Source organism: Octodon degus, unplaced genomic scaffold (genome assembly GCF_000260255.1).
Source record: "Octodon degus isolate 3935 unplaced genomic scaffold, OctDeg1.0 scaffold00056, whole genome shotgun sequence".
In the NCBI taxonomy this organism is placed as follows: domain Eukaryota; kingdom Metazoa; phylum Chordata; class Mammalia; order Rodentia; family Octodontidae; genus Octodon; species Octodon degus.
The window spans coordinates 9,813,109-9,825,691 of record NW_004524632.1 but is presented as its reverse complement, the minus strand read 5'-3'; the positions used below and the strand labels follow the sequence as shown (position 1 = coordinate 9,825,691).

Sequence of the window (12,583 nt, the reverse complement as noted above, 5' to 3'; positions counted from 1 at the left end):
GATTGGCTCTTCAAATTTGGGGCATCTGATTCCTTGTATGTTCTAGATATCAGTGCAGGAGACAATTGGCTATCTGAAGACAATTGGCTGAAATAGTTCCCCACTCTGTGTGTTCTCCTCACTCTGTTGGTGATTCCTTTTGTTGTTCAAAAGCTTTTTAAACAGAGTGAGATCCCAGTTACTGATTCTTTGTATTATTCCCTGTGCAGTAAGGGGTTTCGTTTGTGAAATCTTTGCCTAAACCCGGGTCTTCAACATTCTGCCTATTCTCTTCCAGAAGATTTAGCGTTTCTGTTCTAATAACTCGGTCTTTGATCCATTTTGGTTTTAGTTTAGCACATGGTGACAGACGTGAGCCTGGCTTTCATCTTTGGCATGTGGAAAACCAATTTTTCTAGCACCACTTATTAAAGAGTCTATCTTTCTTCCAGTGAATATATTTGGCTCCTTTGTCAAAGATAAGGTATCTGAGATTCCATCTCACTCCAGAAAGAACTGCTGTACCAACAAGCTTAATTTTTTTTTTTTAAAAAAAGGATGAAAAGGTTGTTGTAATGGTATAAAAGGAACACACTGTTAGATCTTCCTGTGCTTTTCTATGACTACCTGTCCATAACTCTGGAAAATCTCCAATCCTCCTTCTAGTCTTTTTTTTTTTTTTTAACAAGCTTAATTTTTAAAAAGGAAAAAAAATCACCTAACAACGTATTTCTAAAAACATAACTCCCTCATGAAGTGAACCATGATTGTATTTATTTTTTCTCTCTGCTAATTCCATAGCGGTGGAGATTATGAAATCCTCTAACTCATCAACCCAAAGCTGGGCAGAATGACCAAATAATTATAAACCAGAAACCAAGCATACCACAGTAACTATGTAAAACACAATGATGTAAGTTGGTGTCATCAAACTTTTTTTTTCGTACAGGGTCTTGCTATGCAGTTTGGACTCATAGTGATCCTCCTGTCTCAGCCTCCCCAGAGCTGGGATTATAGGCATGTGCCACTACGGGGCCGGCACAGCACGCCCAGGGTTCCAGGGCTGGCACAGTATGAAACACCAGGGATCGAACTCGGTTCCTTGCACTTGCCAGCAGGCGCTTAGACTGCTGAGCTATCTCCCCAGCTCATCATCAAACCTTTCATACCCATCTCTCAATGTCAACAAGTTTCCTGACCAAATCTTCCTCTGTCCCCTCACCCCCTTCTGCGTACTAAGGAAAGACACTCTCCAGAGACTGCAGACTGCATCCAGCACACCTGAGCTGCAATAGCTTGTCTGTGATTTTCAAAAGAAAGGAGAAAGCGGGCTGAAGACTCAAGCTTGTCGCTCTCCAAAGCACTGCCGAGCCCTAAGGCTAACCACTAACATCCTCACACGCGTTATCTCGGAGGTCAGAACACACCTCCTGCCAGCTACGAGGAAGCTGAGATCTAACGAATCTTTATTTCTTGGACGCAGTCAGCCCACAGCCTTGACCCTCGAGGCGCTAACGTCTTGGTCTTGCGCATGCGCGAGGGTCACCTGGCCCTTCGGCTAATCCTCGGGTACTCATCAAATCTGAATTACTCAGAAGCACTCGTTTGGCCTTCTCTGATCACTGTAGGACAGAACTACCCAGCATGGCCTAGAGCTCACTGACACGGAAGGGCCGCCCAGTCCTCCTGCTCTTGTGCAAGCAGGTGGAAGACTTTCCGATGGGAATGTTTCTACTCGAGTTAGTACACGGGGTGACTGTAGCCATAGTCACGGCCGCATTGTGACAAATTGTAGCTCACAGGAACCTATATAGAATGGCCAAAATCTGGCAAGATGCACACAGGTTTTCCTTCAAATGTCTAAAATGAGATTTTTAAGGCCTTGGCTTCCATAGAACTAAGTCTGTTTATCAGAAAGAACCATGTAAAGAAGAACATGCAAACTGCCATGTTCAGTAATCGCATGCGTATTCCTGCCTGGTTAGGGAGCCAGCTGGGCTCATCCGCCTTCAGCCGCTACGGCAGACAGCCGAGGTCAAGTGCTTAGAGGAGGAAAGGCTTGTTTCGGCCCACGGCTTCAGGGACGCCCGTCCACGGTCAGCTGTCACCACTGTCTGGCGCTGAAGTAGCACAGGACGTCACTGTGAAGGGTTTGTCAGAAGAGCCACTCACCAGGGCAGCCCGGTGTCAGAGAGACAGGAAGGGGCTAGAGTGCTGACCTCCCCCAAGGGCCCACCCGGTGACCTCACTTCCTCCCCGCCGTCTGCCCCTGAAGACTCCAGCCCCTCCCAGGAGCACCCCAGGCCTGGGCCCAAGCTTCAGTACACGCCTCCTGGGGGGAACGCTCCAAGCCCAAACCACAGCACTACTGATTTAAAGTGCTTTGTCCTATCGTGGCCATGTGAGTGAGCATAGGAAAATCAGCTGAAACTAACTCCTCACAAAACTTGTGCAACTTCAACAGTATAACTTTCCAGTGACTTTAATCGAAGAACTCTCTCCTACCTCATTAATCACCAAACACCACACATTTTTTTGAGCAGAGACATGTAAGAACAGGGTTCAAGTGTCTATAAAAAGTTCTTCACTGCCAATCTTCACGGCAACACTTATTAGCCAAGCGCCGTGTAACTAACACACACCACGAGCTACTCTTGTAGGCTTTCCATACACGTGTCCACCAGCAGGGCACACGCCAGTCACCAGAGGCTGGATCTGACTAGCAGGCAACCTTAGCACATGGGCTTGAAAGTGACTAGGCACGACCGTGGGGGGTGGCTGTGGTGACCTCAGTTAGAAGAGGCAGGATGATTCTTGACTAGGTGTCCAATCAGAAAATCAAGATTCTTCCCTTGCCTGTTGGTCTAACTCTAGCTTCTCCCAAGGAATCTTTCCTAGTAAGCAGCTCAGAGCTCAGAGCACGGCAGCGCAGGGCCAAGCGGCTGCTGTAGTCTCTGCTCATTGTACCTGCCTTCCCTGTACAGGGTCCTAGTCCTGACCTCATGGGGACCCACAGGACACTGCGGGCATTAGGGCTCGATCATCAACGCATGCTGTCACTTTCTATGAAATTGTCACTGCAGAAGTAGAGTTTTCAAACTCAGGGGAAACTTCCCAAGGATAAAGAGAACCATTTACACCTGCAAAGAACAATTCCAGCTTACGGCAGTGCTTGCTGCTTTCCATTTCTAAAGTCCCCTTCACACGTGTCTGCGCTCCCTGAGTAGGGCTCATCCGGCTCCTCTCAGCAGAATCCAGACTCCACCCTGCTTGCAGGAACCAGTGAGTTCTGACGCCCGGAATTCAGCCTCACCCCCAGCTCCCTGGAGCGCCTGCTGAACCCCCGCCCAGCCCCCAAACACAATACAGACATGGGCAACCCCACATGCTTCACGCACGGAAGGAGCTTGTTATGCTCTTCAGAGCAAAAGTGTTATGGGCCAGGCAAGCAGCGAATGCAGACAGTGGCAAGCCTGTGCCCCTCAGGGAAAAAACTAGGATGCAAAAGCCTGCCATCCTGGACCAGAAAACCAAACTCACCCCTCGGAAACAGGAGCTCCCACTCCACTTAATAAAACCTAAAGCTTCAAAAATGCCACAACAGTCATTTTCCCCATGCCCAATATCCCTAAACTCTGCCAAACTGGAAGACGTAATTCTTGTTTCACATTGTCCTTTCTTTTCACGGTGCCGAGGTCCAAACGGGGGTCTCACACACGCCAGGCAAGTGCTCTGTCGCTGAGCTGCACCCTCGAGAAGGTTGAATTACTTGTCACAATCCACCTAAGCTCCAGTCACCTCCCTCTGGGCTTCCTTTACGTAATCACCTTCCAACAAGCTCAAGATTGTTTTTGCCTTAAGCTTCCTCGCCTTCCCCTGCAGCTACGTGGCTGTCAGAGAAAATTATGTTCACTTCTAAATACCCCCAAACAGAGACGTGATTATTAATCCTATCCTCCAACAACTGAGCCAGCCAAGCAGCCACCTCCACCGGGGAGGACAGCACGCCTTCTTCCCCAAAAAGCTATCAAAGAGGAAACACTCGTGTCACTTCTGAAGGTGCTCCCCACTCAGACCTGAATTCAGAATAAACCCCGCTCCAAGCATACCAATAAATTAGGGTACAGTCATTTTGAGCCAAACAGCTTTAAGTGACACATTTAAACATATTAAGAATTAAGTTCTTTCAAGCAAAATAATGCCAGAAGTACAATGAAAATATTTAGGTAAACACTGGGCTAGGACTTGGGATAAAAAATAAATTAGAGGGCTTGGGAGATAGCTCAGCGGTGCAGCATCTGTCTGGCCAGAGTAAAGTCCTGAGTTCAATTCCCAGTACCAAAAATGAAACAATAAAAACAAATTACAGGCCATACCTAAGAAGCCTACAGTCTAGGCAGGTATGTCTAGAAGCATAAAAGCAAACGTAACATATTGGTGGAGAGCAAAAAAATATATAAAATATATATAAACATTAGTGTTAGGACGTATAGATTTTGGACAAACTTGATTCCGAGATCACCAGTACACGTAAATTCTGTCCCCCTATTACGTGATCGCATCCTCAGGTTGCAGTTTTGAACCTGGCCCATTCTCTGGACGCTGTCAGCGAGAAATGCTCTCTGTTCTCGGTTCTGCAGCAGTCAGGCGGAGCCGCCGCCCCTCGGGGCCACCGTGGGAAGCCGCCACAGCAGTCAGCGTCCAAGCAGGGCCGTGGGAGCCGCACGCATCCGACCTTCACCGCCCGGCAGGGGCGCCCTGCGAACGGAAAACCGGCAGCGCAAACGCTCCCTCCGCGGCCACCTCCTGGCTGAGCGGCTTTGCATAAGTCACCCCATATCCTGATCCCCGGCTGGCTTATCTGTAAAAGGGATCAAAGCAGCACTTGCGCTTCCCTGGCAAGCGCAAGGGCCTGAGTTCAATCCCCGGTTCCGCCACAAAAAAAAAAAAAAAAAGCAGCACTTCCAGAACTTTCCATGAAGCTTCAAAACCTCTGTAATGCCGGAAAGCAGCGAGTCCACAATAGCGGATACCAATCAAACAAGGACCGCCGCCGCACGCTGTCCGCACGGACAAGCCTGTCCTGTGCCCTTAAGTGTCTCCATCCCTGTTCAGTGGAACAGCGGGTGACAGCCCCTCGCATCGCGCCGAGGTAGCCGCGGGCGTCCCGTCTGCAGCGAACCCACCGCTTCGGCGCGTCCCTGCTCAGAACCCTGCACGTGTCGCCCGGCTCGCTTGCCCTCTGCCGCGTGGGTGCATGAGCAAACGTGTCCCTGCACACAGCTGTAACTGGACCTCACTAGGGGTCGTCATCTCTGTCCCCCGGAAAGCGCTCAAAAGGGCCAGGGCAGTTCAGGGCGTCCCTCGTGGAGGCCTGGTGTGGGCTTCCGCGGTGACCCCTCTGCCGCTGTCCCCAGCTCCCAGCGGGCACCGTGACTCGGGATCTTTTGTGAATGAAGACACTGCAGAGAAGCTGGGCCCGAGGCAGGCATGAGCCTAGGAAGGAAGGGTGAGAACTAGGGGAAGGCAGTCTGTGGTCTTGCTCTAGGACCGCGAAGGCGAAGCCAGTGCTGCCTGCGGCGACGCCGACTGGGAGGGCAAAGGCAGTGTGGAGCAGTCTGTGGAGCAAGGGCTCCCAGGGGCTGCGGAGCGGCTAGGGCTGTGGAGCCCCCTCTGCCTGGCACATGCACCCTGGCAGCGGGCGAGGACGTCTGTGTGTGTGCATGCATGTGCACGTGTGCCTTGCATGTGTGCACATGTGCACATGCGTGTGTGAGCATGTGAGGGCGCGCATCGGAGCCGCTCTGGGTCCTTTTTCTGAGTATCTTTAGTGGCACTGCCCTAGCTGCCTCCGTGTCCTGAACTGATTCAAAGTGTTTTCCTTACGTGATCATTTTGACTTTAAGAACCAGGATTCGCACCGTGCCAGATCCCGGGAGTACCATGCAGAAGGATGCAGCCTGCCGGTGCTCTGAGCTGCCCTCCTCTGGACCCCAGCCGGCAGCACCATTCACTGCATTTCTGATTACATCCACAAACACCCTGGGCAGGAGGACTTCCGGAATGGCTTCAGAAGGTGGCAAGAACGGTGGACCCGTGTTTGTAGCCAGAGGAAGAAGGATTTTGAGACAGATCCGTGGCAATGTACCATTTACTATAATAAATATATTTTAACTAAAGATTCACTGTAGATTTCTGTCACACTTCATAGCATGTTTGGACCCATTACTTTTCAAGTTCCTGTGCCATGTAGCTTGGCTTATGGTTAATTATGTTGTTTACTGTTGGAGAAAGTTTCTCCTCTGGGCTGAACAGGAGTGTTGTCAGCGAACCATCAGAAAAGACCTGGATGTCCCAGAGTGTACTGGAGAGATCAGTTCTTATGTTCTACTCACCGGCAGCACTAGTCAGAGCCGCTTTTGGAAACTGGAAATGAAAAACGGTGACAACCTTTTTTAAAGGTGGAAAATCCAAATTCCAGTCTCGGCCTAGGAAGCGTATTTATCCCCCTCATCCTACACTGCACAAGCCCCTGGAGGGGCGTCTCACTGGAAGCTGTGCCAGGCTGACTGACGGTTCACCCCGGGCTCCAAAGGGGACAGAAGGGAAGGTGGACGGAGAGCGGATGAAGCTTGCGGAAGACACCCTGACATGGTCTGCAGTCTGCATGAGCCCTGGCCAGCTCCAAGCAGGTGAGCAGTGGATTCCCTCCATGCCCAGCAATCACTCATGACACCTGCACCACTCCACCCAGCCTCTCTTTCATGTGACAGGTATCTCCTGGAAGTGGCAAGTCAATCATTTCTAAATCAATGAATTTTCATTCCACATAAATCACTCACTGCCTTCCTGAGGTGATCCTGAAAGGGTGGCGGGGACACCCCACCTCCAATGAGAAGTGAACCTTCCAAGGGCGACGCCCGTCTCTCAGTCTATAAGAGTTCAACCCTGGGGGCCCTGGCACTGCCACCCCTCCCCAGGGTCACCATGTCACTCTCAGTGCCCGGTCCTGTGCTGAGTCGCCGACTGTCTGCGCAGAGCGGGGTGGTGGGCCGAGCCTGGGGCCTGCCGGCTTCCAGCCTAGCGGGTGGCCAGGCGGGGAGCGCCCCGGGCCTCGGAGCCGGTTGGGCTGGAGGCTTCTCTGCTGCTTCCATGTTTGGCTCCAGCTCTGGCTTCGGTGGTGGCTCGGGATGCTCACTGGCAGGGGGCGTGGGCGCCGGTCACGGGGCAACCTTGGGAGGCAGCTTCGGAGGGCTGGGGATGGTGTTCTGGGGCAGCGCAGGAGATGGCTCTGCAGGTGTCCTCGGCAGTGGGGACGGAGGCCTTGTTTCTGGGTCAGAAAAAGCCACCATGCAAAATCTGAATGACAGACTGGCATCCTACCTGGAGAAGGTCCACGCTCTGGAGGTGGCAAACGGTGAGCTGGAGCAGAAAATACGAGAGTGGTACGACCAACGGGCAACCCGGGACCCCAAGGCCAGGAGTGATGACAGCAAATACTACCCGCTGATCGAAGACCTCAGGAACAAGGTGTGAGCGCGCCTTCCGCAGCCAGAGCCGGGGGCACCCCTTCCCTCCTCCACGCCTACCAGGCTTCGATCACTCACCCTAGAGGGTTTCCGGTTAGAGGGCACCAGGTGGACTCTCGCTCGTTGGCCTCCACCACGCGTCGCATTTCTGCTGTCTTCCTGCAGGAGGCGTGTGTTTCTCGATCTTACAGTCATTCTAGAAACATATTTTCTTTTTAAAATGCAGCTGTTGGACTGGTGAGATAGCTCAGCGGACTAAGCGCCTGCTTAGGCAACAGGGACTGGGGTTCAATCCCTGGCACCACACGCCGCAAGGGCGGCCCCTCGGGTCCGCTGAGCCACCCAGAGTGGTAGTCCATAATCCCAGTGCTGGCGAAGCTGAAAACAGGAGGATCACTACCTATGTAGTGAGACCCTGTACAAAATACATACAAAACAAAATAAAAATAAATAAAATAAAAACGCAGCTGCCTTAAACTCTTAAGAAAGCAGCACTTGGCATCTACATTTGGCCTTACTGTCCAGAATACGTGGAAGGCAGTACTATCTCACAAGCTCCAGTGTGGGGTCTTGCTCTCCCTTCCAGATCATTTCTGGTAGCATCGGAAATGCCCAGCTTGTGCTGCAGATCGACAACGCCAGGCTGGCCGCTGAGGACTTCCGGATGAAGTGAGTAGCGCGGGCGGATGAGCACAGGGGAGTCCTGCAGTGCCCACGGGTGCATGCATGCCGCATCTCCTAAAGTTCATGTGCTCCGTGCTATTTGGGTTTTGCTAAGTGCATACAGGTCATTCTAGAAAGTAATTACAAGCCAGGACAATTTGAATTCCACACTCTTAAATTATATGTTTTTATAATATATAATTTCTTGGGGCAGGGAGATAGCTCGTGTCTAAGCACCAGCCTGGCAAGCGTAAGGATCCAGGTTCGATCCCCAGGACCGCGTGCTGTGCTGCCCCCCCCCCCAGCCAGCCACTGAGACTGAGCACAGTGGCACACACCTGTAATCCCAGAACTGAGGATGCTGAAACAGGGGGAGCACTGCAAGTCCGAGCTGTGTAGTGAGACCCAGTACCAAATCCGTTATTTCCAAGGCCCCTGACCACAGCTCTTTGCATCATGCCATGAGCCCATGGTGCCACCCATGGTGCCACCCGGTGTGGTAATTGCACAAAACCCTGAGCCCGAAGTGCTGGTGTCTTGTTCAGGATCAATAATATTTTTGTAGAGGAGTTCAGTGAAATAATTGCTTTCCAACAACATGTACAGCTGAGAGATTAAGCGTTCATTCCTCTGTGTACCCCACCTCCCTACCCACACCCCACCCTCACAGGCACGAGAAATGATCCTTTTCTCCCACCTGTGAGGCAAAATTTCCCCATGGGGAGCAGCCCTGCCGATGGCCCTGCACCTGTAATATCTGGGTAAAATCCATAAAAGAAGGGCTTTGAAGAAGTAAATTGAACCCTGAAGAAAATTAAGCAAGAAAAGTAGCTATGATTTTGACTGCACTTAGGGTGCTACTTGGAGCCTCCCCTGCAGCCAGGGCTGTGTTCTCTCGGCCACCGCAACCCTGGCGTGCTGTGCTTGGGATCTGGCAGCAGGAAAGGGCCACGGCCTCCTCTCTCCAGCTGAGTAGAAAATTGCCATATTTAAAAAACAAAAAGAAAAGAAAAACTCCCCAAAGCAGAGGCTTCTCCACACCCTGCAGCAGTGTTGTGTTTAAACAGCTGCACCGAGTCATGCACCGCACAGGGGTGGGGTCTGGCGGGTTGTAGAGGCTCCCTAAGCTGTCTGCACTTGGCCCTCAGGTACGAGAATGAGCTGGCCCTGTGCATGAGCGTGGAGGCCGACATCAACGGGCTGCGCAGGGTGCTGGATGAGCTGACCCTGGCCAAGACGGACCTGGAGGTGGAGGTCGAGAGCCTGCAGGAGGAGCTGGCCTTCCTGAAGAAGAACCACGAGGAGGTGGGGGCTGGACCCTGAAGCCCCCAGGGCCAGAGATCACAATTCCGAATTTGCAAATCTGGAGTTCAAGGAGAGGACCCATCATCTCCCAGCTAAAACGCCCACACGCTCAGGCCTCTTCTCCCCCTCCCTTCCTCCCCCCTCCCCCCGCCCTCTTTCTCTGGTGTAGTTGGTATCTGCTAAGGCTTGATGAATTAGTGCACTTTCTGGTTTTGTCATTCTCAATTGTTAGGAACAGTAGGAACTATCTCAATTAGTATTTCAAAAGTGACAAAACAGAATGCTACCAATACTATGTAATACTACCCAAAAGAAACTGCTGGTTCCCAGCGTCTCTCTCTCTCTCTCTCTCTCTCTCCCACACACACACACACACACACACGCACAGACCCTGATGTGTGCCACTGTGTGTGGCACTGGGGCACAGAACACACACTGGCAGCTGGCTTCTGGCTCACCGCCCTCGTAACCCCAGCATTCAGGAGGCTGAGGCAGGAGAATCCTGAGGCAGGAGAATCCCTAGTTGGAAACTAGCCTGGACAACTTCTTGGGCATTTAGCTTTAAAACTGTAACAAAGATTTTGAAAAAAATTTTCTTTTGGAAGCCGGGAACTGGGCACCAGGCCTCCCTATGGCCAAAGTAGAGGGCCCTGGAAGGAGTAGACCCTGCAGTGGACCCTCCAGACAGGCAGAACTAATTCACTGACCTAAATTCTGCACCCAGTGCCCGGAGTAATTTTAGGGCCTGTGAAAATGGGCCTTTGTTGTTTTAGAAACAGAAAACTGTGTACATATAGGTTTCAAAGTTTTAAAATATCATATTAATATAGTTGTCTTTATATGAAGTCACTCAGAAAGGTGTGAGCTGGGTGTGGTGGCACACACCTGTCAGCCCGGCAGGAGGACCACTGAGCTCAAGGCCAGGCTGAGCTGCACAATACCCTGTCTCAGGAACACCCCCCCCCCAAAAAAAGTAAGATGCTAACACTTTTGTGGAGCTAGAGGCCCGGCAGACAACGGCCCCAGGGCCCTCGGCGTCACCAAGGATCGCACCCTTCCTACTGCTACTGCAGGAGCTGCAGAGCTTCGAGGGCCCTGGCGAGGTCAGCGTGAAAATGGACGCGGCACCAGGAGTGGACCTTACCCATCTCCTCAACACCATGAGGGCGACGTACGAGGACTTGGCCGAGCAGAACCGCAAGGAAGCGGAGTCTTGCTTCCTGCAAAAGGTAGCAGGCCGAAAGCCATGGGCCTGGCGACCCTGGCAGCCAGCCGCGCACGCTCAGCGCTCCCCCTCCGCTTCTCCACCTTGCAGAGCCAGGAGCTCCAGAAGGAGATCAGCACCAACTCTGAGCAGCTGCAGTCCGGCCGGAGCGAGGTCACTGACCTGCGGCGCACGCTGCAGAGCCTGGAGATAGAGCTGCAGTCCCAGCTCACTGTGGTAGGCCGGGGCGCACGGGGGCGCAACGTGGGTTTGTCCTCCAGAGACAGGGTTGCAGCCATCTTTGCTCACCAGCTGCCTCCTGTTTCCCATCCCCTCCCGCGTGCAGAAGAAATCCCTGGAGGACTCACTGGCGGAGACCGAGCACTACTACAGCAGCCAGCTGTCCCAGGTGCAGCAGCTCGTGGACCACCTGGAGGCGCAGCTACAGCAGGTGCACGCTGACGCGGAGCGCCAGGGCGCCGAGCACCAGCGGCTGCTGGACGCCAAGGCCCGGCTGGAGCTGGAGATTGAGACCTACCGCCGCCTGCTGGACGGGGAGGCCGCGGGGTGAGCGAGGGCGGGCCTGAGAACACCGAACTCTGGGGTGCAGCAGGGGAAATCGAAGATCTCAGGGCGCGTCGTCCCGTTTGCCTCCTAGGCAGGTCTGAAAACACAGGTGTGCTGAGCTGATGAATTACTCTCAGAATACAGCCCTCAGTCAGGACAGTTGGGAGTCTTTATGTGACCACAGTTGTGTACCCTTCTTATTCTGAGCTCAGAGCACACATCCCTTCGTTGCTGTCCTTGCGGCCCACCTCAGGTGACACCCTTGCTCTCTTCACAGTGATAGCTTGATCGAGAGCTCAGCGCTAACAGTACCGGACTCCAAATCCCAGACTCCGTCGATTGATTCATCTAAAGGTGCGCACACGAGAGTCTCTTAAAGCAAGTCAGAATCACGTTGAACGGTAGAGTGTTACTCATACGGAGTCGAGGAGAGACATTTGTGTATTCCTGCAGCCCAGAGTAGCTTGCAAAAAATTTTGGCAAGCCCAGAAGGGGAAAAAAGTCTGCATATTCTGAGAACCACATCACCTGATAAATGTTAAAAAGGAAAACTGCTCCCACGTGTGTGTAAGGCCATGGTAAACGCATTTCATTTTCATGGCATAGGCCACATTTTTAGAAAGCAGACGTCACTTTTGAAAGCTTAACTTTAATGAATTGCATCAGGCAAGCCCCAACTGAGAAGCTTAAGAGTCATCCAGCAGCCCTGGCAGGAATAAGCTTTGGAATGTTAATGTGGGCCGAGGAGGTAGCTCAGAGGCTTAAGTGCCTGCCTGGCAAGCACAGGGTCCAGAGTTCCAGCCCTGGTACTGCAAAAAATAAAAAATAAAAATAAGAGCTAATGTTTGCTCCCTTTATTGTGTTTTGATCTTCAGACCCAACTAAAACCCGAAGAATCAAGACAATTGTGCAGGAGGAGGTAAACGGGCAGGTGGTCTCGTCTCAAGTCCAGGAAATCGAAGAATTGATGTGAAACTCTCCCCAGAGCTGCCCTGCGACTTGCCCCTTAGGAATGAGAAATTTACAGATAGGAAGTATTCCCTTCAGAATACTGCGCTGAATAGTTCAGTCTCGATTTTGGTCTGTCTGATTTCCTCCAGATTCTCTCTTCCCTGTGAGCACTGTTTGTCCTTCTGAAGCAAGATTCAGTTACAAGTGTTACTGTGCCCATGTTGATCTCCCAAATAAGCCCAGGTCACCTTATGTCCTCCTGGGACCTGGAATGGGTTCCTGCTGAGCATGCTTCTGGTGATGTGGATCTTTATTTTTAATCACAGATTTGATGAAGTAGTATTATTCGATTTTAATAAAAGATGAATGGTAACAATGAGAAGTG

General features: G+C 51.9%; 1 protein-coding gene across 1 annotated transcript; it reads left to right on the top strand.

Annotated features, from left to right (window-relative positions):
- The first annotated feature begins 6,966 nt into the window (after nucleotides 1-6,966).
- LOC101562462 (keratin, type I cytoskeletal 12) lies at nucleotides 6,967-12,256 on the top strand. The gene is made up of 8 exons (XM_004633735.2): nucleotides 6,967-7,509; nucleotides 8,095-8,177; nucleotides 9,320-9,476; nucleotides 10,550-10,705; nucleotides 10,792-10,917; nucleotides 11,027-11,247; nucleotides 11,525-11,601; nucleotides 12,123-12,256. The coding sequence occupies exons 1-8, from the start codon at nucleotides 6,967-6,969 to the stop codon at nucleotides 12,218-12,220; spliced, it is 1,461 nt and encodes a 486-aa protein (XP_004633792.1). The 3' UTR covers nucleotides 12,221-12,256.
- The last annotated feature ends 327 nt before the right edge of the window (nucleotides 12,257-12,583 follow it).